This window comes from Sebastes umbrosus, chromosome 21 (genome assembly GCF_015220745.1).
Source record: "Sebastes umbrosus isolate fSebUmb1 chromosome 21, fSebUmb1.pri, whole genome shotgun sequence".
Lineage (NCBI taxonomy): Eukaryota > Metazoa > Chordata > Actinopteri > Perciformes > Sebastidae > Sebastes > Sebastes umbrosus.
Genome location: NC_051289.1, coordinates 18,417,272 through 18,439,006, shown reverse-complemented (window position 1 = coordinate 18,439,006; position 21,735 = coordinate 18,417,272). Strand labels below are relative to the sequence as shown.

At 42.7% G+C, this 21,735-nt stretch overlaps 2 protein-coding genes across 2 annotated transcripts in view; both read left to right on the top strand.

Annotated features, from left to right (window-relative positions):
- The first annotated feature begins 3,705 nt into the window (after window positions 1-3,705).
- On the top strand, window positions 3,706-6,011 carry LOC119480950 (SCO-spondin-like). The gene is made up of 4 exons (XM_037757606.1): window positions 3,706-3,758; window positions 4,284-4,493; window positions 5,515-5,597; window positions 5,767-6,011. The coding sequence occupies exons 1-4, from the start codon at window positions 3,706-3,708 to the stop codon at window positions 6,009-6,011; spliced, it is 591 nt and encodes a 196-aa protein (XP_037613534.1).
- Window positions 6,012-6,244: 233 nt separating this feature from the next.
- The window catches only part of scospondin (subcommissural organ spondin), an 87,110-nt gene continuing 71,619 nt past the window's right edge, over window positions 6,245-21,735 (top strand). The window contains exons 1-21 of the mRNA XM_037756813.1: window positions 6,245-6,512; window positions 6,669-6,771; window positions 7,233-7,391; window positions 7,953-8,038; window positions 8,312-8,437; window positions 9,835-9,991; window positions 10,117-10,369; window positions 10,461-10,602; window positions 10,696-10,852; window positions 12,187-12,359; window positions 12,494-12,712; window positions 12,804-12,969; window positions 13,958-14,213; window positions 17,186-17,396; window positions 18,668-18,762; window positions 18,843-19,099; window positions 19,216-19,350; window positions 20,141-20,343; window positions 20,507-20,634; window positions 21,195-21,304; window positions 21,449-21,598. Of these exons, the coding sequence (XP_037612741.1) occupies window positions 6,252-6,512; window positions 6,669-6,771; window positions 7,233-7,391; window positions 7,953-8,038; window positions 8,312-8,437; window positions 9,835-9,991; window positions 10,117-10,369; window positions 10,461-10,602; window positions 10,696-10,852; window positions 12,187-12,359; window positions 12,494-12,712; window positions 12,804-12,969; window positions 13,958-14,213; window positions 17,186-17,396; window positions 18,668-18,762; window positions 18,843-19,099; window positions 19,216-19,350; window positions 20,141-20,343; window positions 20,507-20,634; window positions 21,195-21,304; window positions 21,449-21,598 (3,547 nt within the window). The 5' untranslated portion in view covers window positions 6,245-6,251. The remainder of the gene's footprint in view (window positions 6,513-6,668; window positions 6,772-7,232; window positions 7,392-7,952; window positions 8,039-8,311; window positions 8,438-9,834; window positions 9,992-10,116; window positions 10,370-10,460; window positions 10,603-10,695; window positions 10,853-12,186; window positions 12,360-12,493; window positions 12,713-12,803; window positions 12,970-13,957; window positions 14,214-17,185; window positions 17,397-18,667; window positions 18,763-18,842; window positions 19,100-19,215; window positions 19,351-20,140; window positions 20,344-20,506; window positions 20,635-21,194; window positions 21,305-21,448; window positions 21,599-21,735) is intronic.

Here is a 21,735-nt window from a genome sequence, read left to right as displayed (position 1 = left end):
TCTAGAAGGGCACCCTAGAGGGCACTTTATCACGTTTTATCTTCTGGAAGGACACCTTAGAGGGCACGTCATGACGTTCACACTACCATAACCCCTTCCCTACGAGTGCACCAGCGTTTTGGTTTATGACCAAATACCTTCCAAACTAATGATTCCCATCAACTTCAGCTGTACTTTGTGTTTAGTGCTAATTAGCAAATGTTAAACTAAGATGGTGAACATGAAAACATTATACCCGCTGAACATTAGCAGCATAGCATAGCTGTAGACTTTAAATATTGTTTCTTCCTAATGTCTGATTGTAAGGTCAATATACCCGGTCCCGCCAACCTCCCTCTCTTTCTCTATCTACACTCCTCTCACCACCGCCAACCTGCCTCTCTTTCTCTATCTACACTCCTCTCACCACCGCCAACCTGCCTCTCTTTCTCTATCTACACTCCTCTCACCACCTCCAACCTCCCTCTCTTTCTTTATCTACACACATCTCACCCTTCTTCCCATAAAGGGTGACGAAGCAGTGAACTAACAAAGTGACTCATCTCATTGCTATCTCTAACAAGACACACAATGTATCCAAGGCTGCTGAGAAGTCAATTATGACACACTGTTTTGCTTATACCATTAAACTCGTACTGAAATTCAGCCCAGGACTTTGAGATGACGTGTCGATTAAACCCGAATAAAAAAAATGTTTTGCTTACGAGTGTCTCCTGATTGTCTGCAGCTGCCAGCATCTCTGGAACTGCTCTTTCTGCAGGCAAACTTCTAGATCAGTCATGCAAGTGAAACATATAAAATCACCCAGTTTAAAAGGCACTAAAATCACTTGTTCCAAAAGCCCCATTATTGTCCCTGCCAAAACCAATGCCATTGGTGTGGTATAAAGAGAATCTGATGATGCTGATGAAGATGTCTTGCTGACACCTGCCTCCTCAGTTTGTATAACACGTCGCACTGAATCGAAACAAGACCAGCCAGGCAAGCCTAGGTGAGCTGGAACACTAGTCCGTCAAGTTCACAATGAAAATGACTCAGCCAATTGGATTTCAACAAAAACAAGGATCAGGCCAAGTTTGGAGGAGCAGCTTGTATCCCCATATCCCCCCGCAATATTGAAATTAGATTAGATTGGCCCAGTCTGACAGGCAGCGTTCTGCTCTGTGCTGTCTGAGGCTGCGAGATCCAGGCTGGTTGTACATTTAAGTTTGTTAAAAACTCAATTAAAGCTGAAGTGGGCGAGATTGGAGCAAATATGATTAAAAAAAGTTATTTTTATAAAATGGTCGCTATATTGTGACAGTAGTACATGAAACAGGTAACCTGAAAAACAAATCATGTGCCTCTGTGTCCTCCGGTGTCCTCAGGTGCTCCTAACGGCATCTGCAAGATTTCACAGACTGGAGGAAAACAACCAATCAGAGCTGATCTGAGGTCTGCTGTCCAACTGCCGTCTATGACAGCCGGCTGTCAATCACTTGCGAACTCCGACCAAACGGTCAAACTAGGCAGCGCTGATCAAATATGAATCAATATTATGTTACGTTAATGGCTGTTTCTCGCCTCAAATGTTTTCAGAATCATCTTGTAGTGCACGGTTTAGCTGTAAAATGAGAAAGTTTGTGGCTCCGCCGCCATTGTGAAATCTGGTGAAGGAACGCCAAGTTCCGGTCACATGAACGGAGCACAGCCAATAGGAACGCGATCTCAATGAAATGACCTGTGATTGGCCAAAGTCTCCCATCACGGGCTAGATTTTCTAAAGCCTGAAAACAGAGTCATGAGGAGGAGCAGAAGTCTAGTTTTCTCTCAGAACACTTGAATTACAATATGCTGAAAGGTTATTATGGAATTTTTGCCCAATGATGGCAAAAATATACTGCCTACTGCCACTTTAACATCTTTTAAAAAAAAAAAAAAAGACCGGCCCTCACAAGACCGGGAAAATTCCCGAGCTTCTCGATGGCCAGCCCGTCCCGTCGCTGCTTTTTACATCTCCTTCCTCAAGCTTCGGTGTACTGTGGTGACAGCTGTGTTTGAGCCTCCTCGCTCCAGGGTCAGGAGGTCAGACTTGGGATATTGGTGAGTCTAAAAGCCTTCAGTCGCCATGTCTATTGACACGCTTCATTGAATAAATGCCCCCATCATCCTTCCCGAAACGCCTCTCTTTACAGGATTAGGCTCTGACAAACACCTCTTTATTCTGTGGCTGAGGCTCCACCACCCCCGCCATCAACTACACAGCGTCCTGTAATGTTTGACGGGCGAGATCAGTGGATGTGTCCGTCACAGGTCCAGGGACCAATGCCCGCCCTCCCAGCTGTGACCTTGCCACTTACATCCAATGGCAGCAGGTTCAGATGCTACTGTACATCCCATGAGTTTACCCCCCCCGCGTTTAAAAACCCTAGAGGAGCGGAGCCCCCGCCATAAAGCAAAGTATCACGGAGGAGTGTATCACATACTGTTGGAGAGAACAACAAAGATAAATTATGACAGAAAAAAAGAACAGTGAGCCCACATAAATATTGAAAACAAGCCGAGGACATTTTATGGCAAAGATTTCCCAAAAGCACTTCAAAGGTAAGTGCAGCATTTGTTAATTGTAGCAGGAGGATGGGATTATAAAGATGTTTAAATATTCAAGAAATTTTAGATGGATTGATTTGATCACTCACAATGACACACAGCAACACATTTTAATCAATCATCAGATCATTAATAAGGTGTAGACCTGATCGACTTTTATTGTTAAGAATTTCTTCAGCTGCCAATTAAGTTGATTTTATTTCTGAGCCTTCAAGGCAATTTTGAGTATTTTAAATTGGTATTATGTAATTATTGTTTTTCACGCACTGGTCAATTCTGAGATTTTGGGCTTCCATAACATATCTTCTTTCAGACTAGTGGAAATAAAACACATTTAGGTGTTTATTTGACTACATTTTGTCTATTTGCGTCTGTAGAATTCTCCTAAATTCACAAAAAGTAAACATTAGATAATGCCTCATTAGCATATTTAAACATAACATTTCAGAAAACTTTTAATACAAAAAATGATTTTCTTAATGTAAGAATCAGCTGTAGTGTCTTTCAAAATGAATGGAATTTTACAATCCATATATTTAAAGTCTGTTTTCTCAAATTGAGCCAGAAATCTCCACTTCAGTAGCACTAATATCCACCACACTTTTATTCCTGTCTATATTCTGAAGGTTATTACAGAAGGGTTTGTTCATATATCATTCATAGCCTGATTTATTTAAAGTTTTATTCCTTTTTATTAATTTTTTTTTCTGTTGGCAGTATTATCTGACTTATAGAGCGATAAAAAGAGATTGGTAAAATCCCCTCTGTAAAAACCTTTGATTCTAATATGTCAACAAAATGAAACAAGAATTTTGAACCTGACTTTAATCCAATAATTCTGTTCTGGCAATGTACTCATAGTACACCTTTAATAAGATAATACCTCATATGCATGTTTAAACACACAATTTTAGAAAACTTGTAATACAAACAAATAATTGTCTTATTGTGAGTGATCAGCTGGGGAAGTTTCATGGTGGTATCTATTTTTTACCCTGTTCACCTGGGGTGTCTCCCTTTAATTAGAAATTCTGAATATATACAGTACATAAATAAAAAACTTGAATACAAACTTTTTTTACAGGAACTTTAAGCACAACCATTCAGGAGAGGACCATGGAGACCCTACTACTGACTCTGCTGGGACTGCAGACAGTGATGGGAATGGGGTGAGCATGATTCAGACCAGTCAATGCAGGATTTAGCTTATTTTGTAGACAGTATACTAGGGCATGGCAGCCGATTAGACTGTTATCAGGCCATTAAATGAGCGTTATCGGTCGCTATGGGCACCATAGATGTAGGTCGTTAGGGGCCTACTACACCCACTAGTAGGTTTTATCATATATAGATCACCAAAAGAAGGAATAAGAGAACACGACAGCCAGTGATGAGCAGGATTCATCGGTCTGAGTAAGAAAATGTTTACTGATGATATTTTAATAAAACATTTTTGTAAAGGAATCTAATTGCAGCCTCTTTTAAAATAACTATTTATGATTGTAATCAACACATTGTTTTCTAACTGCTGCTGTCTTGGTATGTGTTTTATAATCTTTATGCAAGTAGAGAGCAGACGTTCCTTCTTGACCTCAGCATTCAGGACCTTGTATTAAACGTCATGCAAGCACCTTTGTGCACAACTTGAAAATGAAGTATTATAGAGGTCATTAAATGTATGTATGGTGCTCCAGACATTGGTGTGAACACACGGTGGAGGAGAGAGTGGAGCGGGTCCTTTCCCCACGGCTGCAGCTCGAAGTGAGCTGCTCGGAGGTGTATCAGTACAACACCCAGGACTGGAGGCTGGATGTGGAAAGGATGCGCGTCAAACACGGGGGTGACGACGGCATCGCACTCTACTACAAACAACAGGGGCCAAAGGCATCCTGTTTCTTGTACAAGTAAGTGAGAAGTGTGAGTGACTGTCTGTTGGCCTGTCTCTTTGTCTCTAAGGTTTGAAGAGTTGCTGGTAAACAGGATCAATCAGGATGTTGAAAGCTCAACCCTCCTGTTGTCTTTGGGTCAAATTTGAATTTTTGAAAAAAAATAATGACCACTATTCGTTGCATTATGGGTATTTTATTCACAATTATAGCACCTGTGGTGTTCCCGGGTCAATTTTGACCCGGTGGTGCAATGTGTCACACTGTCATTAAACATTTTTCATATCATAATATTTATAATATTCTGACTAAACTTTGACATATACCGGTCTGTGATAATCCATTAACATATGGTCCTCCAATTTTGAGTAAAGTCCAAATAATTTGTAATTTCTGCATTTTTTCCTAAAAAACTTTGGTTTAATTTCATATAAATTAAGTTTATTGACCATGAATTCCAAAAAAAAAGTGTAAAATTTGTGGTAATGAGTTGGAATGAAGTCGGCCAAAAAGGTGTAATACAGAATTGGGTTGTAATTTATAATGCATGCTTTAAAAACAGTAAAACCAGACCGGGTCAATTTTGACCCGGGAAAACAAAAGTTGCATGGTCGACGGGAAAACAACTGGAGGGTTAAAAGGGTTTTTCTTAAGCATTACAGCAGTATTCCCAGTGTTGATCAGATGACAAAAGCCATCTTGAGGGGTATGATGGAGGGGGAATAGCAGGAATATATGTGTATGTTACACCCTCCTGGTGAAATAACTTGACAAGGAATCCAGTGCAGGAGTTAAAATAGTGAGGCATTTCTCAAAACAATGCCTAACGTGACTTGTTTTCCTATACGTCTGATCAGCTGGGGTACATATTGTACTTTTGAAGGTACAACAGTATCCAATTTACTTGCTTTAAAGGGCAACATGTTGTATCTGTATGTGGTACTGACCCATGAGAATGTGAAGGAAATACCCATAGTTCACAGTGACTCAGTGTTGTATGTATATTGACTTTTCACCTGATGCGTCTGTGGATCTCCAGACCCCCAGAGATGGAGAACCAGATGGTGAACAAGACAGTGAAGGCCTGCTGTGAGGGCTGGGGTGGACCACGCTGCTCTGAGGGTGAGGACAAGAAAACCAACAAATCAGTCCCATGTACAGCAGGCCCGCATCATGCTTATTATACATGTGAAATTAAACAATTCATCATGATTCTCATTCCTTCTAACCCCTTTTTCCTCTCCATTTTCTTCCTTCATCCCCTTTCTTCTCTCTGTCCTCTTCCTCCCAGGTGTGGGTGTGCGTGGCCAGTGTTTCTCTACGTGGAGTTGTGAGGAGTTCCCTGGAGTTCACAACTCCTCTCTCATGGCCATGGAGCAGTGCTGCAGCAGTCTGTGGGGGCTGAGCTGGAGGAATGCCTCCGACCAGACATGCTTGTCTTGCACCTACACTCTTCTTCCTGGTCAGAGAGCATCCATGCACATCTGCACACAAATGCACATACCTGTTTTGGATGTTGTTCAGGCAGTCATTTGAGACATGCACTGAATTTATTTGTCTTTTTCTCACAAGTCTGGAGCTGCTTACTGCTTGTGGGCCTCATGCAGAAAGTGATTTAAGAACAAATTTCCTCTTATTTTTGCTCGTATCCACGAATTGTTTTTCTTATTTTGTTAGTACCTATACCCTTAACAGAAAATTTAGAGAACATATACGATACATTTAAGAGAATGCTGCTGTATGAAGCCCTGTATTTCATATGACAACATCACATAAATGACACACACTGACACCACCTCTCCCTCCTCTCCAGATTCCCAGTCCTCTCCTCTGGTGCGCGGTGGTCTGCTGGGTAGCGTCAGGGCGCCTCAGAGCTCGGCCACCTGCATGAGCTGGGGTGGAGCCCACTACCGCACTTTTGACAGGAAGCACTTCCACTTCCAGGGCAGCTGCACGTACCTGCTGGCCTCATCTACTGACGGCACCTGGGCAGTCTACATCAGTACGGTCTGTGACGGGAGAAGAGGCTGCAGCAAGGTGGGGAATATGGCAGACATTAATAAATAAATAAATAAACAATGGTAGTGACATTGTGTAGCTCAGCTGGGTGCTAATGATAAACATGTTTGCTAGAAAAGCAGTGATGGAAATGTCTGCATGTGTTGTAATGCGTCTGTGGCCCTCTGCTTTCAGGCTTTGAGGATGATGCTTGGTCTGGATTTGGTTTCAATTCATCACAAGAACTTAACGCTGAACAACCTCCCTGTTCCAAATGGAGAGCCACTCTTCCAAAATGGTAAACTATTCTCAGCTCTCTCCATCTCAGTTCCATTTCTTGTCTGATATTGTTAACTGGACAACATGAGACGAGATTCAAATAAAAGAAAATCCCCCTTATGATCATGACACGTCGGTATCCAGAGGTGGAAGAAGTATTCAGATCCTTTACTGCAGTAAAATGACCACACTGTAAAAATACTCCACTACAAGTAAAAGTCTTGCACATAAATGTGTGCATATATTTGCAATAATTAGCTGCATTTTTTTTACATAATCTCATGATTCCTCTTGACTTTATATTCATTGACTATGTAATTGGATGAATGGTTTTACATATTGGGTTATGGTTTTCTTTACCTCCACTAGAAATACTATTCACTGACCTTACAAAACATGAAATGCTGTTGATCAACAATATAGAGTGCTGCAAAGTAGAAATTTGTGACAAAACAACAATTTTTTTTTTACTTCATCCAGGAGTGAGTGTTCATTGGCTGGGGGACTTTGTGTTTGTGGAGAGCGGCCTGGGAGTGAGAGTGAAGTTTGACCTGACCAACACGGTCTACCTGACGGTGACCGCCGAGCACCTGGCGGCCACCAGGGGGCTCTGTGGAGTCTACAACAACAATGCTGACGGTGCGGAAAGTTCAACAGATGCAAGCGCACACAGAAACTAGGGCTGTCAAAATGAATGCGTTAATCTTTAACGCCATCAATCTTTCGGAGGTTGTAGCGCGCTCAGTTTTAAAGCTAGTGTGAAGTGAAGCTCTCTAGTTTGTCGGGAAAGAGGTTAAATAACGCTCCAAAGTTATACTAAATTTGGCCGAGGAAAAACTGGCATTGAAAAACTCATTGCCATTGTTTTGTTTTGTTAATTGATTTCCAATAACAAATACAGTATATACATACATTTGCATAAAGCAGCATATTTGCCCACTCCCATGATGATAAGAGTATTAAATAATTGACAAATCTCCCTTTAAGGTACATTTTGAAGAGATAATAAATGTGCAATTAATTTGCAATTAATCACGATTAAATATTTGAAGCGATTGATAGCCTTAACAGAAACACACACACTCTGTTTTTGTTTTTTACTGTCAACCCAGGGTTGTTTGTTCCCAAATTCTCTCTTGATTTAATAGCTCTTTTAAGTTTTAATGCAATGCATTAGTAACCGTTTGTGTCTTGCCATAGATGATTTCACCACAATGGGTGGAACTGTGTCCCAGTATGCCGCCAGCTTCGGCAACTCGTGGAAAGTTCCTGACCAGCAGAATGAAGTACTGCACTGAATGCATTGAATGAGTATTTCACTTTTTTTTGCAACATTATAGCTTTTTGTTACCACTATTATATTTTTTCTTTACGAGACACTAGTATGAGATATTTGTGCTCTCTGAATACACACTCAAAACCATTTTAATGCTTCTAACATCCAAAAATTCCGCAGCCGTTCTGTGACGTTTCTACTGTATTCAAAATAAATGAAAGTGTATTAATGAGATGCCCCCTCGGTAATGGAGCCTCTCTGTGTGCCGCGCTTTCCCCTGCAGGGCTGCAGCGACGCGGCTGAGCTCGGCCACAGCTGTGATGTCTCAGGAGACCCTGCCCTACGCAGGCAGGCAGAGTCAGTGTGTCACCGACTGCTGGAAGACCCCTTCAAACACTGCCATCCCCGGGTCAGACACACCATCCTCATCACAGTCACCAATATTTTCTGACTCATTGTTTTTCATTCCGTTTGGTTATTAACAGATGCTTCAATAATATTTCTTTAGAAGCCCAGACTTTAATGAGCTGTAATTCAAAACGGTCCTGAGAGTCAATGATTTACTAGGTATCTATTGTTAGAGCAGTTCCAAGGAATGAGATTGATGTGAGCCATGGGACTGTAATGAGTAACAGTGTCAGTTGCAGAATGAATTACTAGTTTTAGTCCTTTTAAAATGTCTCTCTCTGAAACTCTGAAATTAATGAATAAGTGTTATAAAATTCTGGTTAATAATCTACAGCCTACCTCTCTCTGGCTTTACTTGCCACCTATTATTGGTACACTCGTTATTTATATGATAACATGTATTTTGTAAAGGTTTTCCCTCATACTTGTGCCTTTATCATTGCACACATTCATACTCTGTCTGCCTCTCAGTAAATCCACATAATCAATGCTGTATGTGTATCTCAGTTGACCCGATCCAGACCGACTTTACTGTCTTTCAGAGGCTGTAGCAGGCTCAGTTTTAGAGCTAGAGTGAAGGTACTGGTATTATGTGAAACCTGAGGAATCCATTGATACTCTGTCATAGTAGCTTGTCGGGTAGGAGGCTAAATAACGCTCCAAGGTTATGCTAAATTTTGGCGAGGAAAAACTGGCATGGCCATTTTCAAATGGGTCCCTTGACCTCTGACCTCAAGATATGTGAATTACATACCCACTTTATGATAATCACATCCAGTTTGGGGCAAAAATCATGCTATTGTATGAATGAAGTATAAATGTGTTATTTTCGCCTATTCTAAAAATGGTGTGTTTGAATATTTCTGCATCCTGGGGTCTCTAAACAGTCTTGGAATTACATACATTAGGTATCACTGTAAAGCTGAGACTCTTGTGGATCCAATGAGTCCAATTGTATTCATGTGTGATGATGTTAGTCCCCATAGGAGCCATTTCATAGTAGTGAGACCATTTTTTTAAACTTGACCTCACTGTATCAAATGACCTGTGGTGACCTCTAGGATAATCAGAGCCTCATGAAACTTTACAGCCACAGACTAGAGACCTAGAGCATTCAGAAGATGGATGGCTTTCCTACCTATTTTAGATTGACAATAAGGGGGCTTCTGAGCAGTTTCCAGAACAGAAGTGCTCGTCATCCAATCGCCAAAAAATGCAGTTCTTGCAGAAATCTCATGGGTCTATGTGGGTCTCAGCGGGTTAAAGCCACCATGTGCAAGATTTGCACATTTCTAAGTTTGGAGATTCACAGTGGAGTCCATTTTGTGCATGCTCATTGACAATGGTGTACTGATGCATAATGCAGACGGAATAAGTGTGTGCCTTTGTGACTTTCAGTTGGACCCAGCAGCGTACATAGACACCTGTCTCTACCTGTACTGTAGCCTGCCACCCAAAGACAGGGATTCAGCAGTGTGTGACACGCTGACCAGCTATGCCCGAGAGTGTGCTCAGCAACACGTCATCATACTGTGGAGAACAGCCACCCTGTGTGGTAATGAAATAGAACAATTCTCATTACATATTAAAATGAGTTGTGTCTTCTTTAAGAGACTGCAGCAGGAATGTAAAGTACACATGATGCTATGGTATGGTCGTCTAACTTCTCTGTCTTTCCAGGTCGCGTCTGTCCCAGAGGTCAGGTGTTTTCAGACTGCGTGTCCTCCTGTCCCCCCAGCTGTGTGTCTCCCCAGCCCCCTGGGCCTGCTGCAGCCATGGGCCAGTGCAGGGAGGAATGTGTGGGGGGCTGCGAGTGTCCGCCGAGCCTCTACCTTCACCAGGGACTCTGTCTGAAAAGAGACGACTGTCCTTGTTTCCATCGCAGGCGCACCTACCAGTCAGGGGACAGGATAGAGCAGAGATGCAACACCTGGTAAGGGCGATATATATATTTCTCTTTCACCCATTCCCATTCATCACTTTCTGACCCTCCATCCTCGTGTTTCTATTCTTAATCCTCCCAGTGTGTGCAGAGCAGGCCAGTGGCAGTGTACTGGGGAGAAGTGTGCAGCCCAGTGCAGCCTGATGGGGGCGCTACAGGTGATCACATTTGACAAAAAGAGGTACTCTCTACAGGGAGGAGACTGTCCCTTCACTGCTGTGGAGGTGAGACACATAACATGCAGTTACAGACACAGACACACAATGCATTTGTGTGTGTAGCAGCCTCCTTTGTGCTAATGTTCTGTGTGTGTTTAGGACTTTGTTGACAGGAAGCTGGTGGTGAGTGTGCGCTGTGGGGAGTGTACAGCAGGAGGAAGAGGAGCAGGAGGAGGAGGAGGAGGAGGAGGCCTGGGTTGTCTAAGGGAGATGTCAGTCACAGCCCTCCGCACCACAGTCACCATCACAGACACCGGTGAGTTCAGCCCGTTCTCATTTCCAGGGCGTCAAATACCAACACACAAAGCACCCTTTAGCACCCGGCTGTTCACTTCCACTTTACAAACGTTGTAGTTTTAAGCCAAACCATGTTGTTTTTTTCTAAACCTAACCAGGTGGTTTTGTTGCCTGAACCTAACCTAACCTGCCTTAACCATGTGTTTATTGCGGCCGTAGTGGAGCGCCATAATTTGACGCGCTGGGCTACCCAGTGTTTTAGAAAGTAACGCCAAGTAGTCAAGCAAGTGTCAGTATGTGACAAGTTTGGATGAGAACAGGTTGGTGAGTTAAGGCCCTGACACATCGGACACTTTGTGGCCGTCGGTGACCGTCTGTCGGCCTGGTTTTTGTGGTGTGTCCCGCACCGTCGGCTCTAGTCTGACCGTGCCAATTCAGCATGATGAATCGGCAGTGGAGCCACAAATCACTCTGATTGGCTGTTCAGCTTAAATGAATCAGTGCACGAGAAGAGAAACGGAAGTGAGGAAAGCGAGCCAACGAGTAAAGTCAAGAGGAAAAACACAGAACTCAGATGTTTCATCTCATCTCATCTGATCGTTCTAAATACACGGATATTTTCACAACGACATGAACATCTGGATTGAAACTTTTTGACTGACGAATACAGACTTCCGCCGCCTCTGGTGTGGAGAGTTATTTCATCTCACGCAGGCGCAGAACGTACGTGTTAACTGGCCGTCGGCTGTAGTCTTTGCGGTGTGTTCAAATGCAACTTGTCGGCCAAGACAAAGGCGACGTGAGGTGACGCAACAGTCGGCCTTCATCGCCGCTAGTTCTCTGATATCGGGTTGGTGTGTCTGGGCCTTACTGTATATGCTGCGACCTGACTACTTATGCCTGTCAGGACTGCAGTTAAATTATCAATTTACACTTTGACAATGGGGACAGTAAAATTATGATGACATAACTTGTCTGTTAATAGAGAAATTAAATCATTCTAGTGAAGAGTCTCTATGTCTGTGTATGTATATCTATTCAGCCCATTCATTTTCAGTATCTCTGGATCAGATCTGTGGGTGGGAGAAGGTGTCATCAAATTTGAAGCTTCACATAGTTTTTTGTTTTTTTTCTTTTTACGAATAATGGCTCAAATGACTTATGTCACTTGTAATAGTGACAAACTCACAGAAAATCCCTCAACTCTGCAGTTCCCCTCAGTTCTATGGACCTTTTTAACGTCTTTCAGCTCATTAATGAATGAAAGTTACTGGCGAGGACTTCTAAAACTACCCTTTCCTGTTGTGAGAGTCCTTTATTTTGATTGCTTACAGTTGGTATTGTTCCTTCCAGGTACAGTGACACTGAATGGCCTGAGGGAGCCGCTGCCTGTGGTGACGGGGGACCTGGTTGTGCGTAGGGCCTCCTCTTCATTTCTCCTCATCCAGACTTTTGGAGCCCAGCTGCTCTGGCACTTAGATGGACCTCTGGTCCTCATCACCCTGCTACCTGGCTTCGCAAATAAGGTGACCTTCACACCTCATAGTTCTTTCACTTGTGCCCTTTGAGTCCCAAACCAAATTTGATCTACAGAACTTGCCCTTGTGCCATTTTGAGTTGTTTGTTTGAGCTAAAAAAAAGTGTAAATGCTGTATTCAAGGTGCGCGGCCTGTGTGGAACGCTGACCTGGAACCAGCATGATGACTTTACCACCCCAGAGGGCGACGTGGAGAACAGCGTGTCGTTGTTTGCAAGCAAATTCACCACGGAGCAGTGTGCTCTACCTAGAGGAGCTCCACCTGACCCCTGCACCACGTACACCCAGAGGAGACAGTACGCAGAGACTGTCTGCTCCGCCATACACAGCCCCGTCTTCCAGGTAGTTTGCATGGAGTGTGTTAAATCTCCTATCTCTTTGCCTGTCTCCGTCTCTTTTATTCACACATCCACCTCCCTCTCTGATTCTGTAGGTGTGCCATGACGTGGTGGAGAGGGAGCCCTATTTCCATCACTGTTTGTCGGAGGTTTGTGGCTGTGCTCCACAGAGGGCCTGTCACTGCACCATCCTCGCTGCCTACACCCGACACTGCGCTCAGGAGGGCGTTGCCGTCCACTGGCGCAATCACACCTTCTGCCGTAAGTTAGGAGGCCGTTGGTTAAAGGACTCACATTGTAGAAAGTGAGATTTACAGGTTTAGGTGCTAAATACTGTCAAAGTATCAAAATGCTTAGTCCATGGAGAAATGCAAGCAGCCAGTAGCTGTCAGGACCTCCGTAAGGTTGTGATGTCACAACTATACAGTCAATGGATGTATTAAGGGAACTGGATACAGCGTTGGAGGCGGGGCCCCTTTCGTTCCTATGAAAGTTACTCAGTGGAGCATGAAGCCAAAATGGCTCGACTTTGAGTGGAAAAACACCCGGATCTTCGGGCGATCTTCCGCATCCATTTGGCCCATTTAGCTGGCGCAGTAGCGTCCACTTGGTTACATGACTCGGTCACGCTGTCGTCACGCTGTTGTCACGCTGTCGTCACGCTGTCGTCACGCTGTCGTCACGCTGTCACTAAATCAGCCAGCCCCGTTCTGGGTCTCATTCACATGAACGGAGGAAGGGAAATAAGTCTGGATTCAGCTATTAGTACATTTTACAACTTTAAAACCTAATGATTTAAATAAGGACTATTATTTTGGGCTCAATGGCATCACGTGACGAACACGGAAGTTGTAGTACCACCGTTTGGCCACTACGAAAATTTGCTTCAAAGCCCGGCCTTGGCGCAGATGTGGAAGACCGGAAACACTGACCAATCAGAGCAGTCTGGGCTTTTTTGGTAGGGGGTCTTAAAGAGACAGGCGCTAAAACGTAGCGTTTCAGACAGAGGGTGAATACAGGTATATTTAGATAGACAGTATGAGAACAATAATATGTTTTTTTGAACATTAAAACATGTAAACATGAGTATGAGCCTGAAAATGAGCATGATATGTCCCCTTTAAGTGGTGTTTCACGATGTCCATTACTGGTTACCATGGTAATATGGAGTTTGTGTCCAAAATCACAAACTGTACCAAACTATTATGCCTTTTTCAAAGGCTTTCCTCCTTCTCTCCTGTCTCCCCAGCGGTCCAGTGTTCGGGGGGTCAGGTGTACCAGGAATGTGGTCGTGCCTGTGGGGGCTCCTGTTCAGACGGATGGAGCTGCGATGCCGGTGGTGGTGGTGGGATGGGTCTCAGGATGTGTGTTCCAGGTTGCCAGTGCCCACCAGGACTAGTGCAGGACCACCAGGGCCAGTGTGTGCCCATCACTATGTGCCCTTGTGTGCAAGGAGACAAGACGTACCAGCCTGGGGCTGTCCTTCAGAACAACTGTAATACCTGGTATGTAGAAGGGAGCCACATGTGGCTGGGGTTTCACTAATTTGTTTGTTTCTGTCACGACTTTTCAAACATTTTGACGGACACTGCATGTCTTCGGTTTAAAGGGGCTCTATGTAAGAATCAGAAATGCTTGTTAACAGTGACACCTGTGGCCGTTAAGCCAACATCAGTCAGCGTCTTCTTCTCGCACTACGTAGATGCGAACGAGCATCGGTCAAAACAGTGACGCGACACTGAACGTGATTGACAGGCATCATGTTGATTAACGTTAGCAACATTAACCAGCTAGAAGCACAATATCACTATATATTTCACATGCTTGGCAGTAATGTTAGCTCACTAAACGAATGTCCCTCCATGAAAAGAAGCCTAGGGCTGCACAATATATCGTATTTTTATCGTCATCGCGATATCAACTTGCGCAATAAACACATTGCGAAAGACTACGATATTGCACTCGGGATTTTATGAGTTAGTTGAAAGAGAGTATCAGTAGAAAACTGCACTTTAAAATTGAATTATAACTCTTTTTTATTGGTGCCTTTTGTGTTCAGTTCAAAAGCAGTCTACAGGCTGATAGAGGAAACCCAGAAAGTCACAGAAGGTCTCATTTTTTAGGTTTGGCTACAACCTGTTCACACATTGGCATTAAAAAACAATTAACACACGTTTATATGTGTAAAAACTTACATAGGGTCCCTTTAAAATATTTGTATATAATATTTTTGAACCAAGTTTCACTAGAAATATGATCCAATTTACTTGGTACAATCAAAAGATTAAAGGCCACACTGAAAAAACAAGTATAACCAAACCACAATTGTTGTCTTTGGTACTTAGATCAGCTCATTTCACAGAACCATCTTTGACTGTTATTGGCAGAATTTCCCCTAGGTTAAATATTAACAGCTCTGTACAGATGTAGTATTGCAACAAACAAGGCCTGCAGACATAAAGCTGTCAGAGGGAAGCATCATGGTAGAGGTTAATTGAGTGAAAGCTCAGACTGACCCAATTGCAGAGGTTATATATTTTTACAGCACGTCATAAAATCAGCCTTTTCTCTTTTATGTCTATCTGCGTGTTGCTTTTATCATGTGGTAGTTGTGATAAAGAATCAGAGGGTGTAAGCATGTTTTGTCTATTGTCTGTAGAGCCGCAGATACAATATAATATTGGCACAGTTTCATGATTCTGGTACTTTTGAATGAGCTTTGATCCCATGGCGCAATCAAATCTACTCAGATCAAGTGCTGATAAAGTCTTAAACCCCTGATATAGACAGGTTTATTGAAGATCCAGTAAAGTCTGCTAAGGACTAACAAAATCTGACACTGTTTGTCTTTGAGGACAACGTGGAAGGTCAGAGATGACAGAGTTTGTGTGTGTGCTATTGTTACATTACACATTTATTTTGAAGTTATGGATTTGATTGCATTACCCGGTTAGGAAGTATTAGGTGTTCACATAAAAGGTCTACTCTTGGGAACTTTAAGCTGTACCCCCTTACTTCAAGAAATCCCTGCTGTGCGTGTGATGTGTGTTTGAACGACTGAAATATGAGAGCATGTTACCCCACAGTGAGGTGGTGCAAGAGCTCTGGTGAAATGTTCCTATGTTCCTGCTCCCTGATACAGGATAGGTTGATTTCATCGCGTCTCTTCACCACATTACCAACAGTGATCATCAGAGCCATCTCTGAATAATGACCGAGTCAGAGCGGTATAGTACTAGAAAGCTACTGATTAATTTGTTTATCTCATTTTCATTGTGTTGAAACTGCTGAGATGTTCCCTGCACTGACCATTGACCAGATTAATTGCTATGAAGAAATCTGGATTGGATAATTATCACACTGATATGAAATATGACGTACAGTACGTCCATTCACCTTGAATGATAAGCGAAATGATTTTCATCGCACCTCATAGCACATTTTGTTGCTGCAATTATATTTTACAGCTACTGTATAGAGTTTAGTAACTGTAAAGTGAAACTTTATTGAGCCGGCAGAGATTCGGTATCTTGCTCAAGGGCATGCTGGGCCAACTTCCAACCACTTGACTGCAATTATTCCACTTTGTGTTATTTATTCACGACAGATATTTCAATACAAACTAGATTTTTGCTGAAATGTAGTCATTAATTACAAGCTTTAACCCCCTGAGGACCTTGCTGTCTTTGAGAGGCTGTAGCAGGGTCAGTTTTAGAGCTAGACTTCACTGTATAAAATGACCTGTAGTGACCTCTAGGATAATCACAGCCTCATGAAACAACAAACTAGAGACCCAGTGCATTCCGATGATAGATGGCTTTCCTAGCTAGATTGACAATAAGGGGGTTTCTGAGCAGTTTACACAACAGAAGTGCTCGCTATCCAATCACCGAAAAATGCAATTCTTGCAGAAATCTCAAAAGTTATTTTTATCCCAAATCACAGCATGGCTTTTTCTCTGGTGTTCCTCAAGATCTTGGTGTCTTAATGTGGTATTTCTTTTTTTTTATCAATTCTCGAGTGGTAAAAAATGGTTACATTTAGCACCAAATCTGTGTAACAAATGGTATCAACCCAAGAATTTGCTGCAACAATTTATGAGACATAATAGAGCATGGGGATGGCCATCATATACTTCCATTATAATGTTCTAAACCCCTATATATTTTCATAATTTATTTTAATCAATAAATTCATGTTTATTTCTGATTGATGATTAGAAGACACACAGTGCTGAGCTGCATCTCAAATTAATCTTCAGGTTCCCAGCTTTCAGATGATGTACACCACTTCTATGTGACATCTACTGTTGACCTGCTATCTCCCCCTAAAGACCCCCTGTACCCCCCTAAAAAAAAAAGACGAAAACGGGTCTATTGTGGGTCTAAAGAGGGTTAAATGAACTTTAATAGCCCTTCATGACAATCTGACAATGCCGGTTCTGAGTCTGCTCTCTCTCTCACCTCTCCCTTCACAGTGTGTGTGAGCAGGGCCTGTTTAACTGCACCCAGGAGCGCTGTGAGGAGGTGAACCAGTGTCCAGGCTCTCTGGTCTACTCTCCACGCTCCTGCCTCCTCACCTGCTCCAGCCTGGACCCGCCTGGCCAACAGCAGGGCTCCAGTGTGGCACAGTCCAGCTGCAGAGAGCCCCTGTCTGGCTGCGTCTGTCCCCAGGGAACTGTGCTACTAGTGGGTGAAAACTCAAAATTTAGTTTATGGGATAAAGGAGATCTTTTTGAAATGTGAAATGTTGAGACTACAGACCTTTTTTCACAGTAGACGTTTGGACTTGTCATTGCAGGCAAAGCACAGGTGTAGTTAATATAGGCTAATTAATGATGGCTCTATTCCACTGCAGTACTCAGTGGAGTAAACGCCTTCCACATTTTATAGTCATTTAATCCACTGTTATAAGCTTAGTTATTGGTGTTAGCTTGCAAATATTGATAATAGGATGTACGTTAATAACTGACAGGTGTAAGTATTTTGGATGTTTTTTTTCTTTTACTTTTGATGGAGCTGGGCTAACGTGCTATAACATGGCTCAGAAGTTTCCTCCTACTGAATGCATAGGCTGTTCCTTCACTGTGTTACAAACAGTATTGGGGAGTACAGTTACATAACTTAAGGTTGACAGTAACGCTAATCAGTGTGGAGTACTGTTGTGAGGTTCACACTGCCTGGTTTAAGTTTATGATTGTATGACTTTTCAGCTTTATTGCCCAGTTTAAAACATTTGTTGTTGTTGAAAAGTAATCAAATGTTATAAGTTACATAACTTTGATTAAAATAGTTACATTCCTACATATTTAACTGGGTAACTAGTAATCTGTCACCTATTACCAGGGAATGAAATTGCCAACTGCTAAATAGAGGGTCATTTCAGGTCACTTGCCACAATAGCGGATTGGTTTTCCTTATATTAAGAAATATTATTTTTAAAAAGCAATTTCTAAGTTAAAAATTGTCAGGGATAAAGATTACATGATCCATATTTCTAATGTCTGGCACAAAGATGTTCAGTTACCTGCCACAGTGGCAGGTGAGGAAAAAACTTAATTTCAGACCCTGCCTATTACATTTTAATATGTAACCTTCCCAACATATTAGGTTAAAAGAAAATACTGGTATCGTGACTTGAGTATCAATGATACCTTTATAATTCCTCCATTATTACTGGTACATTTGGCTTTGTTAATCATAAATTGTGACATTAAATCTTACATTTCTTGTTATGAAAGGGGCGTTCCATTCTGTCGAAGGAGTACTATTACAGCCAAACAGACACAGACTAGGGGAATGAAATGTATCTAATTGATCTCACCTTTAACCAGATAAGACATTAACAAAGGTTAAGTGCATCTGATCAATTAAGTGGAAACACAGATGATAAGACACCTGATGTGGCATAAGTTTGGACTAACATCACTGTACATTATGTCTCCTCCGGTTGACCTCAGGGTGACCAATGTGTTCTGCCAGATGAGTGCCCATGTCACCATAACGGTCGACTTTATTACAGCAACGACACCATCACTAAAGACTGCAACACATGGTAATGTATGCAGTTGTCTCATTGCATCACATCCGTTTAACATGCAATTATCTCAACTAATACTTCATTCATTCCTGCAGTGTGTGTAAGGAGCGCCGCTGGCACTGCAGCCAGTCCGCCTGCACCGGCGTGTGCGTGGCAACTGGCGACCCACACTATGTGACATTCGACGGCCGCTGTTACTCTTTCCTGGGCGACTGCCAGTACGTGCTGGCGAGGGAGACCAGTGGGTTGTTCAGTGTAATTGCAGAGAATGTGCCATGTGGGAGCACCGGGGTCACCTGTACAAAGTCGGTCACCCTCAGCCTGGGAAACACCGTCATACATCTGCTGAGAGGTAGGACCGATGGGGTTATAAGGGAAGCAGAGGCTGATGATAGGAAGTTGGGAGCCATAGGCACCACAGAATTTTAGGAGCTGCTGTTTTTAAGCTGTCTTTTCTCTCTCCTTTAGGTAAAGCTGTGACAGTAAATGGGATGCCAGTTAATCTACCAAAGTCTTACAGTGGCAGTGGTCTGACTTTGGAAAGAGTCGGCCTGTTTGTCTCCCTTTCCTCCCGACTGGGGGTCACTCTACTATGGGATGGAGGTAGGACAAATACATCGACTTCTGCAACCTTAAATAATCTCTCACTCAATCCTTTTTATGCTCAGGGTCCGGTGTCTCTGTAGTCATTTGTTTGTCAATGTTTCATTGATCCCTATGACAATACATATTTTTTATTATTGTCAAATATATATAATTTTTCTACAGATTTTTGCATTTTCCTACTGAACTTTATCCATAGTTATTGTAGAAACTTATGTCCGTGGCTGTAGATGCAGGTTAATTAAAGGTCCCATATTATAAAAAAGTGAGGTTTTCATGTTTTTTTATTATAAAGCAGGCTTAAGTGCTATATAAATACCGCGAAAGTATCGAAACACTCAATCCACAGGGAAATACACACAGCCCATATTCAGAAACTCTGCATTTGAAACAAGCTGTCAGGATTTCTGCCCATTTGTGATGTCACAAATATACAATATTTAGACCCTTGACACAATTTTAAATGTAAACATTCTAAATGTGTCCTAGTTTATTTCCTGGTTGCAGTGTATGTGAATGTCATCAGCTGACAGGAAGTACACATGGACCAAAGCTGTTGCCTAGCAACGCAATTCTATTGCAATTCCGTCAAAATTAGCTAAAACGGAGCGTTTCAGACAGAGGGTAAATACAGGCATATTCAGGCTGACAGTATGAGGAAAATAAAGTTGTTTTTTTTACTTTACAGCATGTAAACATGTTCTAGTAGAAACACAAAATACAAGTATGAACCTGAAAATGAGCACGATATGGGACCTTTAACAAATCGATGGTTATGTTGCCATTCCAGGTATGCGTGTGTATGTGCGTCTGGCGGCCAACCTGCGGGGTCGGGTCGGGGGCCTGTGTGGTAACTTTGACGGGGACACAGAGAATGACTTCACTACGCGGCAGGGCATCATGGAGTCCACAGCCGAGCTGTTCGGTAACTCCTGGAAGGTCAGCCCCTCCTGCCCTGATGTGGCAGACCAGGACCTCAGAGACCCTTGTGCTGTGAGTTCAACACAGACACGAGCCCATTCACACACATGCAGAAACATTAGACTTGGACTTATTCACTTACTTGGACATTGCTGCAAATTCTTTTGCTCTGTCTTTCTCACACACACACATGCAAAAGCAAAGTAACTTCTCTCTCTGTCTGTCTTTGGTTTAGATTAACACTCACAGGGTGCCCTGGGCCAGGAAGAGGTGTGCAGTCCTGACCCAGGAGCTCTTTTCTCTGTGTCATCCTGAGGTGCCCTTCCAGCAGTATTATGACTGGTGTGTCTTTGATGCTTGTGGGTGAGTGACAGCACTAATCTACGCTGAGTATCTCAAAATTATCTTTTAGAAATATGTAACCTACTATGTACACTTCCTGTGCTCTATGCAAAATGATGCTTCAGTGGGAAGCTATCAGCCACGATATGGCTTTCTTTATCAGCATTTCTTGCCCTCTGTGCACTGATTTTACAGATATTCATCATAGCTACCAGTGCATTGCCAAATATTTTAAGATAAGTGAGACTGTTTCCTGATGGACAATATGTTGTTACAATCTCATGAGCTGTGTGTGTATCAGGCTAAATTACTAAACCTCATTCATATACATGTACATTCAGCCTGTCTCACCAAAATAAGATGAATATGTCCTCATAATCCCTAAAAACATTTTGAATAATTTTCCTATTTGTGGTCCATTACTGCCACCAAATGGAAATATGCATTACTGCCCTTCAATTAGCAGAAATGTGTGTTTCTCCATCCTCATGCATAAGGCATGCATGTGCTTCTTTGGATAGTTTCCATCCTAAGCATAAAGTATCCTAATCACCTTTTAATGTTCATGTAATGTGTTTTAGCTGTGACTCAGGTGGGGACTGTGAGTGTCTCTGTACAGCCATTGCTGCTTATGCTGAAGAGTGTAACCGCAGAGGGGTCTACATCCACTGGAGGTCCCAAGAGCTCTGTCGTATGTCAAAGACACACGATTGCACAGCACACACACTCACGCCCACACTCACACAGTCAATCTTCTGCGTATGCACCTTTACTCCTGCCTTTGTTTTCTGATGGTACCTGGTCTAACTCTCTTTTATACCCTCATTCCTTGCAGCTCTGCAGTGTGATAATGGGATGGTGTATGACCCCTGTGGTCCAGCTTGCTCTCCCTCATGTCCCAGTGTTCAGCAGAGTCCACACTCCCAGTGTGGCGCTCTCTCCTGTGTGGAGGGCTGCTTCTGCCCTGCTGGCATGGTCCGGCACGGTAAGCCAGATTTGCCAAACTAGTCCTGGTGATGTACTCTTTGGAGGAATATTTCTGTGTATTTATGGGCATATTTATGTCATTTAATGATTCTCCTCAACACTTTTGTCCAGAGGAAGATAATGAAACAACTTGTG

What these genes read in the sequence shown, in the direction of transcription:
- LOC119480950 (XM_037757606.1), top strand. Translation starts at nt 3,706, where the DNA reads ATGGAGACCCTACTACTGACTCTGCTGGGACTGCAGACAGTGATGGGA. An exon ending in CAGACAGTGATGGGAATGGG is followed by an intron (nt 3,759 to 4,283) that starts GTGAGCATGATT and finishes ATGGTGCTCCAG; the next exon opens with ACATTGGTGTGAACACACGG. An exon ending in TGGACCACGCTGCTCTGAGG is followed by an intron (nt 5,598 to 5,766) that starts GTGAGGACAAGA and finishes TCTTCCTCCCAG; the next exon opens with GTGTGGGTGTGCGTGGCCAG.